The sequence below is a fragment of the Megalobrama amblycephala genome, linkage group LG7 (assembly GCF_018812025.1).
Source record: "Megalobrama amblycephala isolate DHTTF-2021 linkage group LG7, ASM1881202v1, whole genome shotgun sequence".
Classification (NCBI taxonomy): domain Eukaryota; kingdom Metazoa; phylum Chordata; class Actinopteri; order Cypriniformes; family Xenocyprididae; genus Megalobrama; species Megalobrama amblycephala.
The window spans coordinates 21,206,821-21,229,547 of NC_063050.1; the positions used below are offsets into that span (position 1 = coordinate 21,206,821).

At 36.5% G+C, this 22,727-nt stretch overlaps 1 protein-coding gene across 2 annotated transcripts; it reads right to left on the reverse strand.

Annotated features, from left to right (window-relative positions):
• Nucleotides 1-480: 480 nt before the first annotated feature.
• Nucleotides 481-22,361, reverse strand: map2k7 (mitogen-activated protein kinase kinase 7). Of its 2 annotated transcripts, XM_048196489.1 has the most exons (12): nucleotides 22,130-22,361; nucleotides 17,673-17,720; nucleotides 14,073-14,217; nucleotides 13,907-13,973; nucleotides 13,700-13,813; nucleotides 9,181-9,300; nucleotides 6,054-6,161; nucleotides 5,760-5,939; nucleotides 5,451-5,531; nucleotides 4,698-4,840; nucleotides 4,550-4,595; nucleotides 481-4,437 (listed from the first exon to the last, which is right to left on the reverse strand). In XM_048196489.1, exons 1-12 carry the CDS (start codon nucleotides 22,251-22,253, stop codon nucleotides 4,297-4,299), a joined length of 1,317 nt encoding a protein of 438 aa, XP_048052446.1. In that variant the 5' UTR covers nucleotides 22,254-22,361; the 3' UTR covers nucleotides 481-4,296. The 2 variants fall into 2 exon arrangements, with proteins under 2 accessions (XP_048052446.1, XP_048052447.1); XM_048196490.1 differs by lacking the exon at nucleotides 17,673-17,720 and having other exon boundaries at nucleotides 22,130-22,360.
• Nucleotides 22,362-22,727: the final 366 nt, after the last annotated feature.

Consider the following 22,727-nt stretch of genomic DNA (forward strand, 5'->3'; position numbering starts at 1 on the left):
CTGTAATTGTTTATATCTCGCAATTCTGACCTTTTTCCTGTAATTGTTTATATCTTGCAATTCTGACTTTTCTTGTAATTGTTTATATCTCGCAATTCTGACTTTTGTCCTGTAATTGTTTATATCTCGCAATTCTGACTTTTCTTGTAATTTTGTTTATATCTCGCAATTCTGAATTTTTTCCTGTAATTATTTATATCTCGCAATTCTGACCTTTTTCCTGTAATTGTTTATATCTTGCAATTCTGACTTTTCTTGTAATTGTTTATAATCTCGCAATTCTGACTTTTCCTGTAATTGTGTTTATATCCCGCAATTCTGACTTTTCTTGTAATTATTTATATCTCGCAATTCTGACTTTTCCTGTAATTGTGTTTATATCTCGCAATTCTGACTTTTCTTGTAATTTTGTTTATATCTCGCAATTCTGACCTTTTTCCTGTAATTGTTTATATCTTGCAATTCTGACTTTTCTTGTAATTGTTTATATCTCGCAATTCTGACTTTTCCTGTAATTGTGTTTATATCTCGCAATTCTGACTTTTCTTGTAATTGTGTTTATATCTCGCAATTCTGACATTTTTCTAGTAATTGTGAGTTTGTCAATTCTAACTATTTCTTGAGATTGCAAATTAATATCTGAATTCTTTTTTTTATTTTCCAGATTTTTTTCTCAGAATTTGGAATTGTGGGAAATAACGTCACAATTGCAGTTTATATCTCGCAATTCTGACTTTTTTTCTTGTTATTGTGAGTTTACATCTAGCAATTCAGACTTTTTCTCACAATTGCAAGTTTATATCAAAATTCTGATGGAAAAAAAGTCTGAATTGTGAGATATAAATTTTCAATTGCAATTTTTATTAAACAAGCTTCCATAGGCATGTGTGTGTGTGTGAGCAAAATAAAACCACAACAGTGAAGGGTGAAAGACTGAAAAATAACATAACACTAAGATGTAATTTCCAGTACCTCACCCCCCACGGTCTTGCAGAAAATTACATACATGAAGCTGTATATCCCTCATTTGAGGTCCTCAGAATAACAATCCAGCATCATCTAGTATTAACAATAATCATCCTAATGACAACAACGCCACTGGTTTGAATTTGTTTTATTGATGACGCCTTTGGTGTGTAATGCTGCGGTCATATCTATAAGGTCTACTGAGAGAATGACGGACAGACAGACAGGCAGGTCGCACAGTATCTGTGATGAATATCAACACCAAACAGGAAACCAGTATTATGTTGACAGCAAGAGTCTTGTTAGAGATTCTATTTGGCATCTGAAAGGAGTGAAGAAACTATTGGGAGGTAAATATTTACAGCTCATTAAATATAGTGTTAGAAAACAAAGCATTTTCCACATTTCCTGTGTTTTATTAGCTCTTTTGATTAATTTGTCAATCCAATTCAATGGAAAACTTCCAAAATGTCTATCATGATCAGATCCAAAAGGAATCTGCAAACTGATGAATTTGGGGCAAAATCTCCAGAATTCTTTTACTAAATAGGTGTTATTGCATAGTCAAATTAACACAATCAAAGCAGCCAAAATATTTAATGAGGTGAATAATAACTGATTAGGTGATGAATAAAACTCATGAATTCATCCACCGCAGAACGGACACAGGAGGACAATTACAAACATATCTGCTTGCGTGACCCACAGCTAATGGTGTAATAAGGGAAATCTAGCTCAAATATATATAGATATTACCAGCTGGTGTCTACTATTTTGTACAAATAACGAAGTCATTCTTGTTAGTTGCTGAGAGTGAGCAGTGACGTTTGTGAGTTGGCATAGTGCCATAGTTTCAAAAACAAACTACTGAGATATAAATATAGATATAGGTATATATAGATTCTCAATTTACTTCCTTGCTTGGTTCCTCTATGTCTCTTAATGAACCACATCATGCGTTTTACAGGTAATCATTCTTGTATTTGGTAAATGTGTCGACATTGCAGTGTTTTATGCATTTGGTTTAGAAAAAATAAAAAATAAAGATTCGTCCTTTGGGGAATATAATCACTGAGAGCAGCATCTAAAGTAAACAGTAGCAGCAGTAAGATAATAAATAAATATAATAATAATAATAATAGCAGATAATAAGAACAAAGTTTCAAGGATAATGAACAAAACAGTAAGATGCAAAACAACACAAACTAAAAATAACCCTAAAAATAAAAATTGGTACATTGGTTCAAAACAATTGAAAGCTTTTATGCAACGTCCAGCTAGCTCACAACACAGCGATCTATAAAACAACCAACACCTGATACGGTCGGCCCTGAAATATCACCAAACCTCTCAAAAAATGAGTCAATACTTTCTATAAGACTTCACTGGAGACTTTCTTTCATACTTTCATACGCCTTTCTCCTAATTTTCTCTCCCCTCCCATTATTTCCTCTGCTACGTTCATTACTCTTTCTTCAGTCCCTTATATAACACCGTACTTCCTGTCTCTACGTACGTTACCCTCTAAATCTTTGTTTAGTCATATTTTCTCTCTTTTTTTCCCCCCTCACACTCTTCCTCACTCAGTCTAGCAGTGATTTGGCTTCTTAAAGCAGTGAATCTCGAACTCTACAGCTTTGGTTGTGAAAGTCGCTGAACATCTTCAGCACGACCCACGAGCAGGTGCTGAAATCCTCTGAGAACAACAGCTTGGCAGGAAAAAAGCAGTGCTGTGTCAAAAAAAAAAAAAAATGCTTTGGTTTGCGGGAACTCAAATGCTCATGGGAAAGCGAGAACGGAGAAGAGAATGAAATGATGAACGGCTGTCTGGGTAGATGAGTCGGGTGAATCAGAGCAGAAATGTTCCACTCATACAACGAGACGTTTTTTATTCTTGTGGAGGAAACGCTTGAAACAAACTGCGAAAAGTCCAACTCCCCCACTTGTCTTTCTGAGTGCTGACATCATCTCTCATGTTTGCTTTTGGTGACTCTGATTGTGGTTTCAAGACTGCTAAATCTTGTTAAAATCCCTATTTCTAACACTTGTCTTCCTGAGGTGTGCATTCTGTATGACTTTACAAATTCTGGGCTAATTTTTTTTGTGTTTTATCTAGTGATAGACCGATACATAGTGCAAAATTTGGCCATTTTAAGATTATTGCCATTGGCCGATGAACAGAAGTCTTTCTAGACTTCAGCATCGCCAGTGAAAGTGAAGTGTGTAATTTCTGTGTGACTAGCATTAACATAATTGCGTTATTTATAAACAATGATATTATAAATGGTATAATAAAGTTTTTCTGAAAAATCCCTCCATCTGCAATTGGTTAGATAAAACATAGTCCCACCCCAAATTCGCACCATTGGACAAACCAATGTCGCTGGCTAAGGCTGCTCAAACAAACACAAATTGTTCATTTAAAGTTGTTTTTGCATATTAAATTGGGATTGTAACATGGAGAAAATTCTACACTTCACCTTTAAAAACACCCTTATCGGTCAACCACTAGTTTTATCTTATTATACAACCTTCTCTCTTAGCCAATATATCTATTTCCATACATGAAATTCCAGACCAAACTAGTTATAAAAATCTAAACATCAAGGATTAGAATTTCTACCGCTAAGAATCACTAACGCTGTTACAATTACTGAAATATCTGCTGATTTTTGCTAGCATAGAAAAGAACACTTCTACAAAACATAATTTATGATATTATCACACAGCTATTATCTCGCTAGTTTCTATTTGCTTGGATTCAATTAATGGCTGTGAACAGAAGGTGTACTTGAATCGTACAGGAAAGCGAAGAACTAGGACTGGTAAACGAATAGCACACACTCACACACACACCATTGCACAGTGTTGTTCGACTACTCTGTTCAGTCCCTGAGTAAGGGGCTACGGAGGACCTCGTGATGTGCAGATTTGGATTTTGAAGTGAACTAAATGGACTGTACGCGTACTTATATGGCGGTTTGGTGAAACAGTGTTACTGCAAATGTGCGTGTGCGTGCGTGTCACAGTGAATGTGTTAGACCGCAACCTGTAATGGTCCATCCTGTTCGATGGGTGGATGAGAAGGACAAAAATATTTCAGATTTACATCAAACCTGCCCAGGATTGTCTGTCGATCAGTCAAACTCCAAAATGAACATTCTATCTTTTGTTTCTGCCACTTCTCCCCTCTCAATCGGTCCATTTCCATTCCATCCTGTCTTTTTCGTTAACGTACTTTACATTTCAAACCTGTCCATCTGTGTCTCTACATCAACTTCTCAACATCGCATCACTCTTTCTCTCCCGTTTCTGCCGTTCTCCACCTGGCTACCTGCTGAAGAGAGAATGGAGCTGGTGATGACTGAAGCACTGGCTGCTGCGAGGAGACTCTGTGCGCTCCATCACCGTCTGGAACCAGCCCGCCACGTCTACCTCTGACACCTCGTAACGACGGATAAAACTGTGTTCCTATATATATATATATATAAAAAAGACAATGATCAGAATAGGCTATTTAAGATCTCAAATCTTTGATATTAAACTGAGTACTACAACTAATGCTCAAGTTACAGGGACTTACAAGCAGCTTGTGGTATTTTGGCCTTTTTCTGTGATCCTTTGTGAGGCTGCAGAGAAAAAAAAAAAATTGATGTGTACAGAACACACACAAACACAACGGACTGATACTGGTGCTTAAACTTTATGTTTATTTAAATATGTGGGTGTACCAGTCTTTGACGAAGGACTGAAAGTCAGGGGAAAAGCCCATGCTGAGAGGAAGGACCGGCGGGTCCTCTTGCAGAACTTTGGTGAGAACCTCAAAGTCTGTTTTGCAGTTCTTGTAAGGAAACTGTCCTGTTGCTAGCTCCACCTACAGGCGGGGAGGAATATAATCAATCACATTTAGTTATTTAAGTAGATTGTGTTTTGAAATACAGCTCTTTAATTACATTTACAATACAGTTCAAAACTTTGGGGTTGGTAAGATTTGTAATGTTTTTAAAAGAAGTCTCTTATGCTCACCAAGGCTGCGTTTATTTGGTCAAAGTTACAGTCAAAGTGGTGAAATATTATATTTTAAAATAACCGTTTTGCATTTTAATACATTTTAAAAAGTAATTTATTCCTGTGATGGTAAAGTTTAATTTTCAGCATCATTACTCCAGTCTATAAATTATAAAATTATAAATTATTCTAATATGCTGATTTAATGCGCAATTATTATTGGTTAATTATTAATAATGGATGTTATTATTATCAATGTTGAAAACAGTTTTTGCTGCTTAATCTTTTTTGTGGAAACATGCATACTGAAGTTTTTGAATGGTAGCATAAATTCCACATCTAAGCAAATTAAAAGAATGATCATTAACTTTATATAATATTTATGTAACACCCCCTACGTGAAACGAAGCGCTGGCCAACAAAGTAATCCCAGTAAACGAAGGTCAGCTCAACAAGATGTAGGAAGAAGAACTCACCAGAGAAATGCCAAGACTCCAGACGTCAGCTCTGATGTCATAGTCTGGCTTACTGGGGTCTGGAGGGTCTATTCTCTCAGGCTAAAAAAAACAACAACAAAAAAAAAAAAAACACAAGAGATGAAAAATATGCAAGATGCATAAAATGGAAAAGGCTGTCACTGAGTAAAACAGTAATTCCTACATTATGTCCACCTTTTGCTTTAATGACAGCAGGATAAATTAGCATTTTTGATTAGCGACCTACAAATACCGCAGAATTTTATAATCCTCAAACTTTCTGACTTTGAAACCCCAGTGTGTGCTCACCGCCATGTAAGCAGCACATCCGGCGCTGCGAGTCTTGGCCTTAGAATCCACCAGTCGGCCACTGATGCCAAAATCACACAATTTGATCTGCCCTTTGGCATCCAACAAGATATTAGATGGCTTCACGTCTCGGTGAATGACACCGTGTTTCTCTTTCAGATAAAGCAGAGCCTTCACAATCTACATACAAAAAGAAAAAGTGTGAAATAGGATCTGAGAGATTTAACATGCAAACAGAACAGTATCTAACCAATAATAGATGCCATTCTGAATCAGGTGAATTTAAAGTCTTACGGCCACAGTCATCTTTCCCAGAATGGCCTCTGGTATGGGACCCTGGATCCTCTTCTTCAGCTTCTCTGCACACGTCCCCATTAGTTCCATGGCGATGAACACATCCGTCTGCAGAGGAAGAAACACCTTAATTCAAGTAATTCAATATATTTAAAGTGCCCCTATTATGCCGTTTTAAAGGGTCCTAAATTTGTTTTGGAGATCTACAATAGGTTGTCTGAAAATGGTTTGTTCGAAGATTCAGTTTCTCTAAACTGCTGATCTTCTACTGGAGTTGAACTGGCTGCAGATAAAGTCTTAATTGTTAGTGATATTAATATCCACGCAGTCAATGAAAAAGATGCATTGGGATTGGCATTTATAGACATTTTAAACTCTATTGGAGATAGACAATACGTGTCAGGAGGACCCACTCATTGTCGAAATCATACTTTAGATTTAATATTGTCACATGGAATCAATGTTGATGGCTTTCTGCAGCAGAGATCTCAGATCATTATCTAGTTTTGTGTATAGTCCATTTAGCCAAGGTCGCAAAAACCAACTCCCTGTTACAAATGTGGAAGAACTATCACTTCTACCACTACAGATTGCTTATGAATAATCTTCCTGATCATTTTCATCTCAACATACCAGATAGCTTAGAAGAACTTCATGTTGCAATAGAAACTACTCTCTCTTTTCCAGTATTTTAGACATGGTTGCTCATTTGCGCTTAAAAGATAATGAGTACACTCATGCCCTCAAGAGAGCAGCCCGAAAAATGGAGTGCAGCTGGAAGAAGACAAAACTAGAAGTATTTCGCATTTTGTGGAAGGACAGTGTTGCTGCATACAAAAACGCCTTAAAAACTGCTAGATCTGCTTACTTTTCAACTCTCTTAGAAGAGAACAAACACAACCCTGGGTATTTATTTGATAGTGGCTAAATTAATGAAGATATAAAGCTTCAACTTCTGACATTTCCAAACAGTACAGCAGTAATGACTTGCATGAATTTCTTTACTTGCAAGACTGATGCTATTAGAGAGAAAATTATAACCATGCAACCATCTACGGCATCGCATCAGACAATGTGCTATAGACCCCCTGAGGAACAATTCCATTCATTCTTGGCTATAGGAGAGGAAGAATTGTCTAAACTTGTTAAATAATCAAAAAAACAACAATATGTATGTTAGAACCTATACCGACTAAGCTACTGAAAGTGATGCTTCCAGAAGTCATAAAACCTCTTCTTAATATTATTTATCATTGTCATTAGGATACATACAAAAAACGTTTAAGCTATTAAACCTCTCATTAAAAGAAACATAACTTGATCCTTGAGAATTAGTTAATTACACACCAATCTCAAATCTCTTTTCTGTCAAAAATACTAGAAAAAGCAGTATCCTCACAACTATGTTCCTTCTTAGAAAGAAATGGTATCTGTGAGGATTTAGACAGTATCATAGTACTTAGACTGCTCTTATTAGTTAAAAATTATTTGCTTTTATCATTCAATAAAGGTTGTATCTCTCAACTACTTTACACCAGGCATTAAAAACACATGATAGAGACGCATGATATAATTTGGCCAGTCAACACAGTCAACTTGTGCGCAGTTATTGCTGTATTTTAAAAAAATTTCTAGGACATAAAAGATCACAATCTCTACGGTTTTGTTGAAAAGCAGATTATGGATGTCTTCAAGATCGATCACGATTTAAAATCGTCAGATCGCTCACCCCTAGTCTGTCTGTCTCATCCTTATCCCGAAGTTACCGTAGTCAGGTCGTATCCAGATCAGATGGTGGACCTGCACCTAGACACAACCTCACTGCAGCCCTGAATGTCAGCAGAGAACGTGTCTACTAGAACAATCCCCTGTGAAGACCTCATCGACATGATAGCCATCGGCACAGATCCTCAGCAAAGACCACAAGAACCAGACAAGTCCACTGCACAGACCCCTATGGCCAGCTTGGTCTCCATACCAGCGTGATGAATCCGATCTTCAAGCAGAAGGAACTGGATGAAATATTTTGAATGCTACCGATCCACAATCTGACTTGTGATGCAGCCTGAATCATAAATCACACCATGTTCGTTCGTTGACCAGAGGAGAACTGGCCCCCCGACTGAGCCTGGTTCTTCCCAAGGTTTTTTTCTCAATTTCGGTCACCTGTTGGAGTTTGGATTCCTTGCCACTGTCACCTCTGGCTTGCTTAGTTGGGGACACTTAAGCCGCTTTTCCACCATCGGGGCGAACGGTTCTCATTGCGTAACCATTCCATTCCGTGCCAGCCGGTATGGTTCCGGTTTCGTTTTCCACTGTGGGGCTGATAACGGCCGTTCTTTGGAATGTAATACAAAGCGTCAGTCGTTGCCTTGGTAACGCAACTGTTTACTGATAAAATGAGATGTAAATAATGACCGCGTTATGGAGGATGATTGGATATTTCTTTTAATTTGATTATTTTATATTTGTGTTTCCATTGCTCAAATAGAGCGCTTTGCCAGCTACAGAGAAACAGGTAGCCAGGCAACAGACAAGTGGCAAATCCTGTGTGCCAACGTCAGTTCACGCATTCAACCAGGGGTGCGTTTCCCAAAGCGAACTATGGTCGTAAGTTCCGTCGTTACCAATAGAGTTCAATGGGACTTACAACCATAGTTCACCAACGATGCTTTCGGGAAACGCACCCCGGTTAGACAACCGTGCAGAGAATTCCAGGCCGAGAATGGTTTGTAATCATGCCATGCCATGCTAGGCTCCAGTGGAAACACAACTGGAACCGTTCCTTACCATTCTAAGAACCGTTCGGCACGACGGTGGAAAAGCAGCTTTAATATTCAGCAATATTAATAATTGGACACTATTGAATAAAAACTCAACTTACTGTATAGCTCAATTGAACTTATTTCATAATTGATGTACTTAACAGTTATTGAACCAAAATGACTCAACATTGATCTGATTTCAACTGATTAATGACTGTTTACTGTTGACTTTTTAGAGCTGCTTACAGCAGAACTGATTTCTGTTAGCATCACTGAATCGTAATTTTCCTGTTTATAACTGTAAAGCTGCTTTGAAACAATCTGTATTGTATAAAATAAAGGTGGCTTGACTTGACACTTACATTGGTGACTATTGCTCCATAGCACTGAATTATGTACGGACAGTCATGACTCTTCAACACGACGTCCAGATCCATGAGGATTCTCTTATTCTCGTCTTTATTACCCGTCCTCCTCATTTGCTGCAGGGAAAAACACACACACAGGGAACATGCTCAAATAAACACTACTAGAACAACACAATCTATCCACACAAAGAGCAGTGATGTAATTAGTAGACAGTAATTACTCCTGCCTTAACCGCTGTTTTAATGACTCAGTAATTACAAGGAAAGTTCAAGAAGACAAATACATGGATACACAAACTCCATCATTCAAAAATTTATATAATAATAATTTCTGGATAATATTAATAACATGTATTATCCAGATAATAATATTATAATTTCTTTTGGCTTTAGTACAATGACAATATAAATAGCAACTATTTTTATTTTTTATTTTTGATATCACACCTCACACTCACAGTTTGAGTTTTAAAATATATAGAATGTTTTATAATTTAGGAAAGAGGACTCTCATAAGAGCATCATATTTAGGGCTCCTTGATCAAAAAGTTTGAAAACCCCTGGTTTAATCCCATCCAGAAAAACACTAACTCTGTATTATCAGTAGTGATGGGAAAAACTAAATGTTTTGAAACTGAAAAAATTTAACCAATTGCTTCACAAAATAATTCACTCATTTTGAAGCGCTCGAAACGTCACGCGCTGGTGATGCCTGATTGGTCAGAACACTGTAAACGCAGCGAAAACTCAGCCCAAACATGCATAAAAACACCATTTACAAACAATTGCAAATGTTTCATTGAAGGTGTAATCTATTAAATGCAATTAACAAATCATCTAATACAACTAAATATGTAGTGTCTCCATAATATGTATTTTCTTAAATTGTAGAACTTATTTACTTTGTTTTATGGAGAGCTTGGTTAATTAGACCAGTAAGAGACTTAACTACAACTCTCCCTTTTTATTATACAAATGTGTCATTAAATGTCGAAAAATGTATAAAATTGATCCGAGATCAGGTAACAATCATATTATATGTGACCTGATCCAGCAAAATGAGTCACAGTGACCCAAATTTCAAAATTGAGATTTTGGTATCAATGGAAAGATGAGACAATAAGCTTTAAAATGATATCCTCAAAGTCAAAGTCATACCTTGAATGGTTTTAAAGATATACCCATCTGAATTATGGTTGTCTGCCCTCTTTTTCAAATTGAAAACCTGAGAAAATCGCTTTTAAAGTTTTTTGCCCGTTTTTTGTTGATATCTTTCAAAATCCATTGCATTTAAAGGGATAAACTATTTATTTTACAGCTTAATTTGACCAAAGACATTTTTATATACATAAATGCTAAACCAGGCTGAAGCTCAAATTATTTGAAAGTATTTATTTGAATTAACCCTTTAAGACCTGAAGGTTTTTTTAGAGGGTTTTTTTGGGGGGTTTTTTTGTGGTTTTTTTCCCTGAGCGACACACACAAAAGTAAAGACTCATAACTCCAAAGCTGTAGCAAGGAGAGTCAAAAGGTAGGTATCATTTGATAGAAAACATTTAAAATTTTAAGAAAATATAAATTACATTACATTTGGAAACAGCTGATAAAAGACAAAAATATATATACTTTTTCTTTTTCTTTTTTTTTTTTTGACGGAATAACTCAGGAACACAATAAGATCGCTAAAAAAATATTTTTTTTGTGATGCTCTCCTATACAGGTGCTGGTCATATAATTAGAATATCGTGAAAAAGTTCATTTTTTTATTGTAAATTATTTTTAAAAATGAAACTTTCATATATTCTAGATTCCTTACATGTAAAGTAAGACATTTCAAAAGTTTTTTTTTTTTAAATTTTGATGATTAGAGCGTACAGCTCATGAAAGTCCAAAATCCAGTATCTCAAAATATTAGAATATTTCCTAAGATCAATCAAAAAATGGATTTTCAAAACAGAAAAGTTCAAGTTCTTTAAAGTATGTTCATTTGTACACTCAATACTTGGTCGGCAGCACATATTACAGCAAATTACTTGCTCTAGCACAAATTACAGCATCAGTGAAGTGTGGCATGGAAGTGATCAGCCTGTGGCACTGCTGAGGCACTATTGAGCCTTCAGATCATCTGTATATTGTTGGATCAACTGTTTCTCATCTTTCTCTTGAAAATATCCCATAGATTCAGGGGTCAGGCATGTTGGCTGGCCAATAAAACAGTAATATCATGGTCAGCAAACCACTTGGAAGTGTTTTTTGCACTGTGGGCAGGTGCTAAAGTCCTGCTGGAAAAGAAAATCAGCATCTCCATAAAGCTTGTCAGCAGATGGAAGCATAAAGTGCTCCAAAATCTCCTGGAAGATGGCTGCATTGACTTTGCACTTGATAAAACACAATGGACCAACACCAGCAGACGTCACGGCCCCCCAAATCATTACTAACTTCGGAAACTTCACACTAGACTTCAAGCAGCTTGGATTCTGTGCCTCTCCAGTCTTCCTCCAGACTCTGGGACCATGATTTCAACATGAAATGCAAAATTTACTTTTATCTGAAAAGACGACTTTCGACCACTGTTCACTGTCCAGTTCTTTTTCTCCTTAGCCCAGGTAAGATGCTTCTGACGTTGTTTCTGTTTCAGAAGTGGCTTGGTAGTCCTTTTCCTGAAGATGTCCGAGTGTGGTGACTCTTGATGCGCTGACTCCGGCTTCATTTGACTCATTGTGAAGCTCTCCCAAGTGTCTGAATCGGCTTTACTTGACAGTATTCTCAAGCTTGTGGTCATCCCTGTTGCTTGTGCACCTTTGCCTACCCAATTTCTTCCTTCTAGTCAACTTTGCATTTAATATGCTTTGATACATCACTCTGTAAACAGCCACCACATTCAATAATGACCATCTGTGACTTACGCTCTTTGTGGAGGGTGTCAATGATTGTCTCCTGGACCATTGTCAAGTCAGCAGTCTTCCTCATTAGTGTGGTTTCAAAGAACAAGAGATACCCTGAATTTATACTGTAGGGATGGTCATTTAATGAAACTCAAATGTAAATATTCTAATATTTTGAGATACTGGATTTTAGACTTTCATGAGCTGTATGCTCTAATCATCAAAATTAAAAAAAAAAAACTTTTGAAATATTTTACTTTACATGTAGGGAATCTAGAATATATGAAAGTTTCATTTTTAAAAATAATTTACAATAAAAAAAATGAACTTTTTCACGATATTCTAATTATATGACCAGCACCTGTATGTGAGCTGCATCTGGTTCAAATTTCGTGGTGATAGCATAAAGAATAGTTTGAAAAATTGTTGTTAGTTTTTTCCGCAGCCAGGTGGCGCCAACGGGCGGTAAACTCCGGTTTAGAGGTGCTTCTCAGCACTCGTTAGGAGTTTTTCAAAATGGTTAGATGCATTAAAAAGATGAGATTCTAAGCTTTAAAATGATATCTATTTTGTGTTATTCCACGTTGGAAAACGAACATGGATGGGTCCGGGAACATTGGATACACACTGCATCCCGGAGAGATGAGAGACATGTTTTTAGCCAAGTATGTTAAATCATTCCGTGAGTAATATCTTGTGATCAACGCAATATATTATATTGATTTTGGATTCGTTTTAATCTTGAGAGTCTGCTTTAAATATTGATGTGCCATTTTTATGATCTGTGCATTTTTCATGAAGTTATGAGCACGTGAAATATACATACTTGTATTCAGTTAGCGGCTGTGCTGTTTTTGTTGTAAACACCTATTACTTACTTGATATGAAAGCTTAAAGTCTCTGGTTTTGTATGCAAAAATAATTTTTGTGCTACCTATATGGATTCAATTTTTATTGGCTTTTAAAGAGAGACACGCAAATGGGAGTTTTATTTTATAAGGCGCGCTAGTCTGACAGGAGGATGGCTGGACCGATCGCGTGCCTGTCAGTCGAAAAGGGGCTTCCCATTGTTAAAAATCAGCATTTAGGTCAGTGTGTTTACATTTCTAAGTTTTTGATTGGTTCTATACAACGTGTAACACCATATTTGTAGAGCAGAGATAATGACATTTCAGGGGATACCGGGAAATGCTCATAAGTGACGAGAGGAGTTGAGAAGTTAGGGGCATCCAGCGAATTTAGTAAAACCATGTCAAATTTAATAGCCATTTAAATACCTTTACTCAATTATCTGGACTACGAAACTTTGGGAGTTTATTTTTGAAAGTCTGTTCTTTGAAATTAGCTTAAAAAAAAAAAAAATTGATTTTTTCATTGTTTTTCCACATTATTGGCCCATATCTTAAAATAGAATGTTGCGACTTCCGACTCATTTCGCCAGATCGGGTCACATATGGTTCATGGGTTCACAGAGATCATCTGTCCAATGAAATTTCAAAACGTTTCTAAACAACCTCATTTACTGAAATCACCTCTGGCAGTTTTATACAATCCGAAACATTAGTTCGAAGCAAATGATTCGCAAAGGTTACGAAGCTTCACGAAGAGAAACCGAGTGCTGAACTGACCTTGACAGCGATGACATGGCCAGTCTTCTTAAAGCGAACTTTAAACACCTGTCCACAGGTTCCACTGCCGATCTCCCCCTCACTGATCAGATCCGTCACCTCTGCAGGGTAACGCTGGAGAACACACATGCACAAGAGGTCGGACACTTTTTCCACATTCAATACCACCAGGATCTATAAAGACAGACTCTGACTCTGGCGACTCACCTGTCCGTCAATCTTCAGATATCCGGTTTGTTTCATGATTTCCTGAAGCTTTTGATCGATTTCAGCACTGAAGACAAAACCATAAGCAACAGATTAATACACCAACACCTTTACTTTTTTAAAATGAGAACTGAGCAAACTACACTATGCTGTGCATGTGACGTACTTCTCCAGGCTCTTCTGTAGGCTGTAGGGTGGGGTGGGAAGTGTGAGCATTTGTCGGGGTCTGCTAGGGTACGAGGGGTGTTGAGGAGAGCTTTCTGAAGAGGATGAGCGACTTCCTCCATCGTTGGCCAATGGTAACTGTAAAGCTGTAAAGACAGATCAGAAGGTTGGAAGGAGTGGAAGAAAGGACAGAAGACAGCAAGTCAGTGACTGTCAATTGATGGCCATTACAGGGACAAATGTTCACGAAGGACCCTAAATTAAGAGCCTCAGGTCTGAGGGTCCAGAATCTGACAGCTGACCCAGACTCACTCTGAGGTCTATTTATTATTAAACAATATAAATAAAAAATACATTATTAAACAATAAAATAAAATGAATTTGTTTTCTATTGTTATTACAACTAGTGTAATAAAAAATAAAATTAATTTGTTTTCTAAATAATTAATAATTTTAGAATAACAAAATATAATCAAACAGATTTGTCATCTAATAAAAATCAATTATTATTATTATTGTTATTATATAATGATAATATACAAACAAAATACATTTGTTGTCGATGTTATTATATACAACAAAAATATAGATACCAATGATTTCTCTCATAATAATAATAATAATAATAATAATAATAATAATATGAAGAGTTTGGTTCCAAAACGCGATAAACGCCATTTTCAAAAAATTTAGTTTCCGCCAAAATCAGTATTGTATCTGGTCGGTATTAAAAATAGTCATTTATTAATTTTGCGCAAAATGCGATATCCGTCGTGTTATTCTGTCATGTTTTCTCCATTTCTTCCCAAAACGCGACAAACGCCAGTCTCCTTTTTCTGCAGAACGCGATATATCCGCTCTCCACCAATCACAGCGCACCATTCCACACACTGTAAACATTAAAGGCTTTTTTAAAAGCCGTTTTTAATACCAATGTACTCGGCAAATGTGTTTATTTAACCGTGCGGTGGCGCCAGATACTCTTTAATCGGTAATGACAAATAATTCATAACATTAACAAGATGACCATTGGAGCGACGGCTGAATGTATTTTTAGTAAATTGGCTGAATATAAGATAAATATTGGCAAAGTTTAGACTCTGTCATACATGTGAATCAACTTACTTTGTTGTGCATTTTCAATTTGAAAAATAACTTTTATATTGATGGATTAATTGCATTTTGAAAAAATAAATTGCATTTTTTATAATAAACTTTTTAAAATCAAAATGTAGATTTGAATTTTTTTATGTTTTTATATCCAAAAGATGCTATGTGAAAGTTTGAAACAGAAAATAGTGGTTTTCATCTTGCCAATGTTTTGGTAAAGAAAACACCTTTTTACTCAAAATAATCAAAATGGAGTTATTGCGTTTTGGAACCAAACTCTTCATATATTTTTTTCTAATAATAATAATAATAAAAAAAATATTAATAATTTTTTGAAATATGACCTGGGCATTTCTTGACAGGTTTTGTGAGATTCACTACATCTTGAGTGTGAGTTGTTGGGCACATTTTGGGTTAATGTCCGTCTATGGAAAATCAGTCAAAGTCTGTTTTACTGTCTTAAAGACATGAGTGACTATTTAAAATCCTGAGGAAATATCAATAATATTTCCCCAGTAAATGAGTAATAACTGTCCATGTCATGCCAAGATCAGACACACTCATACACAGAAGTGAAAAGGCTGCCAAACAGTGAAAACCAGCCATTGGAGTTAGTGTTAGCATTCCCAGCATGCACCGGGGCAGAGTCTTATGAGAGACAAGCAGAAGTCACCAATGGGTGACATTTGACATTCGCTCACCAAACCGTGCAAAACATTTTATACATTTTATACATGTTGTTTGAGCATAGAAATGACACTGCTTTTCAGGGTTGGACAAATAAAGTAAATAAAGAGGAAAAGGGTAGCTGTAGAACTTCTGATTCCTCCTCAGGAATACCTGTTCATGGGAGAGAATCGGTTAGCTTAGGTTAGTTAGTGAGGTCAAGCAATTCGGTGCAGAAACCCCTGCTGGACGCACACATACAGGCAGCTACGTGGCCGTAGTTCACGTCTGTGCAGAAAACAGAGCCGAAGCAGTCTCTTCCGGAAAGAACGGACAAAGAGCTGAGAGACAGGAGAGGCCAGACAAACTCAAACCCAACAGTTACTCAACACAGAACACCTTGTCGAGTGACGCCATAGCCTTGTGCTCGTGTGTGGAGGTGTTCACTCGGTCGGGCCGTGCAGTTATAGCCACAACATGCACAATGTCTGATCTTCCAAAAAACAAGTTAATCCTGCACACAGGTCTCACACCACACACACGCTCGCAGATCCCGTTTCATGTTCAGGTGGGAAAAGGGAATGAGAGATGGAATTAAAGAAATGAAAGAAAGAAGATGATGATGATATTTGAATACAGACAAAGTGAACAAAAATAGTGTGAGATTTCACTGAAAGTAAGGAAAATGGATGTGTTCCCTAAACAAACATCATGCATTTGATGAAATTATAGAATTTTTCTATGTAAATGAGATTAATGAAAGAAAGCTGTATGAGATTTAAAGCCAACATGAAATAGCCCAGAAATTACCCTATTTACTTTATTAATCCACTTTTCTGAACTTATTAACAGTTAAAATGTTTTTTTTAAAGAAGTGAATAGTTTTATTCTGCAAGCATGCATTAAATGTACCAAAAGTGACAGTAAAAATGTATAATGTTAAAAAAGAAGAAATATTTCTTGAGCAGTAAATCAGCATAATACAATTATTTCTGAAGGATCATGTGACACTGAAGACTAGAGTTATGATGCTGAAAATCCAGCTTTGCATCACAGGAATAAATTACATTTTAAAATATTTTAAACTGTTATAATATTAAACAATATTTCTGTGTTTTTGAGCAAATAAGATACAGCCCTAGTGAGCATAGACGTCTTTCAAAAACATGTAACTGACTTTGTTTCTTAAACTTCAGATGTGATTATAATTTATAGATAAATTACAAAATAAATTAAAAGGTAAATTCAGTAAATGTTTAAACTTATTTAATCTTACACAATCATTAAACTGCTTGAACTCTGCTCAATAGCAGCACACAGAAAATTAGCTAAATTAAGATAATCGTATTTTACTTCCATATAAAATTGCGACATTATTCTGAATGAGACATAAGTGCATGATAATCCAGAGAGGGAAAAAAAGGATTTCATTGTTATTCATCAACATGTAGGAACTAGAATATGCTTCTTGCACAACTTTCCTCTCAAACCACTTTTCACATCAATCAATTATTGTTGAAAAAAACCAAGTCATTTCTTGCATTTAAGACCTCAGCGTTTCACGTCACAATGCTTAAGTAAGAAGGGTGGCAAATGCCATTTCAAATGCCATTTCATGTTGACTTTTAGAAAGAGAACATGAGAAAGAGACAAAAATGATAGTTGATATTTGAATGATAGTTGGTAGAATATTAAAATGGAGAAGAATGACTGAGAAAGAGAAGAGAGCAAAAGAGAGATGATGAAGTGAATGTAACCTGCAACGTAAGAGGGAGAGAGAAGGTGATGCTGCGTGATGTAGTGATGATGATGATGATGATGGTACCTGCACGCTGGGAGGGAGCTGGAGCTGGACTGAGCTGGATCACGATGACTAGATACAGAGGAGAGAAAATATATACACACACTCATTACAAAAAAAAGCCCACACACACCTACGGGAATCACTGTGTCCTTTCTTCAAATGTTATGATTCACCTTCAACATGAGCACACTTCACCCTGCATATTTAATACCAACACCACCAAAGAAAAACCACACATACACATCCAGCTAATGACAGAATCCCCCGATATAGGGGAAAATCTGTTAATTAACCCAAATGTATTTTAATATGGTTATATTACTTACACCTGAGAAAGCACTACACTAGGCTGAAACCCTAACCCAAAATCAAAAATTCTGTCATCCTCATGTAGGTGAGGTGCATGATATTGACAAATTCTCTCTCAATATTTTCAGGAATTTTGACGATATTTTGATTCTGGGTGAGAAAATAATGACGATTTTCATTTTTGTGTGTACTGTCCCTTTAAATTGATCATTAGTCCAGACTTTTTGCATATTCTTACTGTACACATACAGATTAATCCTTATTAAAGCTACTTAAGATATTCAGTCAAGATCAGAGGGTGATTTTTGTTTGTTGTTTAATTATCATTAATGACAGACAGCAGCAGGTTTATTAGGCTACAGTCACTTTAAGAGCTAATGCACGGATCCAATATACTGTTACAGACGCATTTTCTTTCTCCGTGTACGTTTACTTAAAGGATTAGTCCACTTTTAAATAAACTTTTCCTGATAATTTACTCACCCCCATGTCATCCAAGATGTCCATGTCTTTCTTTCTTCAGTCGAAAAGAAATTAAAGTTTTTGATGAAAACATTCCAGGATTATTCTCCTTATAGTAGACTTCAATGGGAACCAAACGGTTGAAGGTCAAAATTAGTTTCACTGCAGCTTCAAATTGTTCTACACGATCCCAGATGAGAAATAAGGGACTTATGTAGTGAAACCATCAGTCATTTTCTGAAAAAAATTGAAAATTATATAAGTTTTAACCAGAAATGCTCATCTTGAACTAGCTCTCTTCTTCTTCTCCTTCTCCTCTATTAGAATTCTGGCAGTGTTGACACTGCTAAGTGTATTACTGCGCTCCACAGGCCAAAGTTTGAACTAATTGTTATATACTATTGAGCTAGCATATTGCAAATAAAAAGTAGTTCAAACTTTGACCTGTGGATGGCAGTAATACACTTAGCAGTGTCTACACTGCCAGAATTCTAATAGAGGAGAAGGAGAAGAAGAAGAGAGCTAGTTCAAGATGAGCATTTCTGGTTAAAACTTATATAATTTTAAAAAAAATTTTTCAGAAAATGACTGATGGTTTCGCTAGATAAGACCATTATTTCTCGTCTGGGATGGTGTAGAACAGTTTGAAGCTGCAGTGAAACTAATTTTGACCTTCAACTGTTTGGTGCCCATTGAAGTCTACTATAAGGAGAATAATCCTGGAATGTTCTCATCAAAAACTTTAATTTCTTTTCGACTGAAGAAAGAAAGACATGGACATCTTGGATGACATGGGTGTAAGTAAATTATCAGGAAAAGTTTATTTAAAAGTGGACTAATCCTTTAAGCCATAACCCACTGTATTTACGTGAATACTCTCCAAAAAGGCATTTTGAAATTTCTAACATTTTTTGTTTAGGTGCCTTTTCCAAAGCCCATTTGCTTATCCACGTTCGCCTCTGACTCAGAACGTGCACATAGAAAGCCGCCTGGGGAACAGTGACTCTTTTGCGGCTTAATGTGCTTTTAATAACACTGTTTAATATCAAACACATCCCGCAGTATAGCAACAGTACACTGCATTTTACAGCACTTATTTTGCTGATTTGGATGTTAAGTTTGGGCTTTTAGGGAGGAACGAAAGTGCACAATAATCGTTTTACCTCGATTATCTTGTTTTCATAATCGTTGGAAGCCAAAATCGAAATCGAAAAATCAATTATGATTAATCACACAGCCCTAGGTCATATAAAATGATGCTATTTTAAAGTTCATCATTTTGACTACTGGGTGTAACAGATTCGGTTAACTTGCTTTATTTTTCAAAAAACATTTTTCACATTCTGTACATTATAGCAGCAGCACCTCTATTCCCAGTCCGTCTGAAACACACAGATTTCTACGAAGCCCCTCCTTCTGAAAAGCTCAGAACGCTCTGATTGGCCAACAGACCCAGCGTGTTGTGATTGGCCAAACACCTAAACTGTGTCGGAAATGTAACGGCCTTTACCATAATCACGAGTCACGACGCAAGCTAAGCTTCCAAGGCACACAGTTAATACTGTCATCGGTTTTGCAATACGAGTTGGAGCCCGAGTTGGATTCTGTTGGAAAGTAGTCTTTGTATATAGCCTATAGCGCTGTACTCTCCCAGGTTCAGGAAGCTGTCCTCTGTAAAACTGTGCTGTGCACAAGCAAACTTTTGAATTGCTCAGGAACAGCACTATAAATCTTAACCTCTGATTCCAATTTTCATCTGTTTTTGGAAGGCCAAACAAAGCTGTTTTGCTTGCGCATCTAAACACACAGTGTCTCCACGACATGCAACAACACTACAATTGACCCTTCGCAAAAACCCGCCCCCCTTAGTTACTGTTGCTTTGTCCGACAAGCCATGGCGCTGTGTCACCACACAGAGTGAAAAATACATCGCGGAGCAAAGAGGACACTGACAACACATCGACAGACAAGACAGAGTAGGTTACTTATGATATTAAACAAAGACCCAGCTTTCGAACTGTGTAATTTTTTAAGAAATTCAAACAATAAAAACAGTTTTGTGGCTCTTTAATGTGTCGTGACAGATTGCTGCAGCGCCTCAGCTCAAGCGGCTCGTGAACCGATCATCTCTTCCTACTAGTCCATTTATAGCATCAAATAAACATGAATGAACATGAGAATGAATGTTGTTTCAAATGCGGAAAGACGTCAGTACACATTTTTCAAGTTCAAGTCCACCGAGGTTAATCTTCTAACTCCTGACTGCTTTGTCGGACAAAACGGTGGATTCGGCATTATGATTGGTTAGATCGCTTGTCAATCAAACTCCTGGCGAAGGGTCAATTCACTAGGGGTGTAACGATACCCTCATGTCACAATTCAATACATATCACGATATTGAACTCAATACACATTGACAATCACATTCACATTGTGACCTAGACGTTTGCGGAAATAATATCTGGACTTCGATTGAGGTGTTTTAGGCAGGTCTGGGGCAGTGTTCTCTGTTAGACAGAATAAATCGCTTTGTGGGACACTATGAGCTTTGTAACTTGGCGAAAACAGATACATTACAAACGAAAGGAAAAGTAAAACATTTAAAAGCATCAAAAAACCTCTTGAAATGATTCTCAGATCTTTTACTTTTTACTGATGAAAACAGCAAAACATCAGTGAAACAATTTCATTGATAATTTATTTTTTCCCCTTGACATTTACCATGCCAAATGTAAATATCAGATAAGGAATTAGTTTAGACATGCAGTCTACCAGCTTCAGTCACTGTCTATGACCATCCAGATAACAGCATCCAGAGACTAAATTATTTCTGCATATTATAAATACACAAGCGGTCAATCTGAAAGTGTGTACGATTAGAGTAAAAAAGACAAGGAACAGTGAGCGTCCGGAAACTTAACATGCTGGGACATCAACACATCAATTTCAAACACACTGTCAGTGAATATTTCTCTGTGTGGATGAGGTTTGAGAACAGATCTTACATTTCACTTACACAGGAACAACCCAAATCTTTCACATAAAATGAATGTTAAAATACTTTTAATGGTCTGAAATGTTTAAAAACACTCCTAACATGATTCCTTCATCTCTATAAATCACTACCATTTTTAAAGACAATTCTTAGAGACAAAGATTTAAGACATTAAATTATAAAGGAGAAAGAAAACATGTGTTTTCTCTAAATACCTACTAGTGACAGTCTCAGTCAGAGAAAAAAACCAAACCAGCAATTCACAACAACACAAGTCTGCCATGACTGATGACTTTACAACACTAAACACCAACAGCATCTCTAAATGATGATATTCCCACTAATACTGTGTGAGAACAAGACAAGAGTCGGACAGATAAACAAACAGATAGAAATGTGAGAACCAGACAGACACACAGTCAGAATGATATGTGAGTATCAGGGCCTGCTAAACAGCTAGCCGCCAGGCTAACGATAGTGAGCTGACTGCCAGATATTTTTATTTAATTATTTTAAAGAACAAACCCGTAATAAACAATTTGGAGTACAAACTCTGACAAACAACCCCCCCCAGACCATTAAGAGCAAATCATGAGGGTGATTGTGAGTGGAGTGTCAGGATTTTATCGGTTTGTTTGTTTATATCATGTAGACAGTATTTCATCCCTCCGTCACTATGATCAATCACTCGTTCACTCTCTCAAACACTCACTTGGCCTCGGGCGCGACCGCTGCGGGCTCATGTCGATGTTCAGGTCGATTCGTTTGCGGGCTTCTTTATTTTCCTGCTTGAGTTTCTCCTCGATTCGGGAGAGTCTCTGCTCCAGCGACGACATCTTGAAAACTTCAGCAGCACCATCAAGCGCCGCGACTCACTGCTCTCTAGCGGCGGCAGAAGAAACACAAGCGCCGCGACTCACTGCTCTCTAGCGGCGGCAGAAGAAACACAAGCGATTGTTCTCTAGCGACCAGTGAGGAGAAAAGGGCAAAATACAGTAGTTTATCTTTTACAGTAAAATTTATATATAAAATTACACAGAAATCAATCACTAATCATATTTTTGTTTATGTATCCAGGAGATAATCTTACTTCTGATTCATGCATTTTTAAATGTACACTTTATTTTATTATTCTCTAATATATATATATATATATATATATATATATATATATATATATATATATATATATATATTTTTTTTTTTTTATTATTATTATTATTTTTTTTTTTTTAATCGTTCCTAGCACTTTTTTACGGAAGAGGATTAGGGCCAAGCAATAATAAAAAAAATAAAACCATCTCGAGATT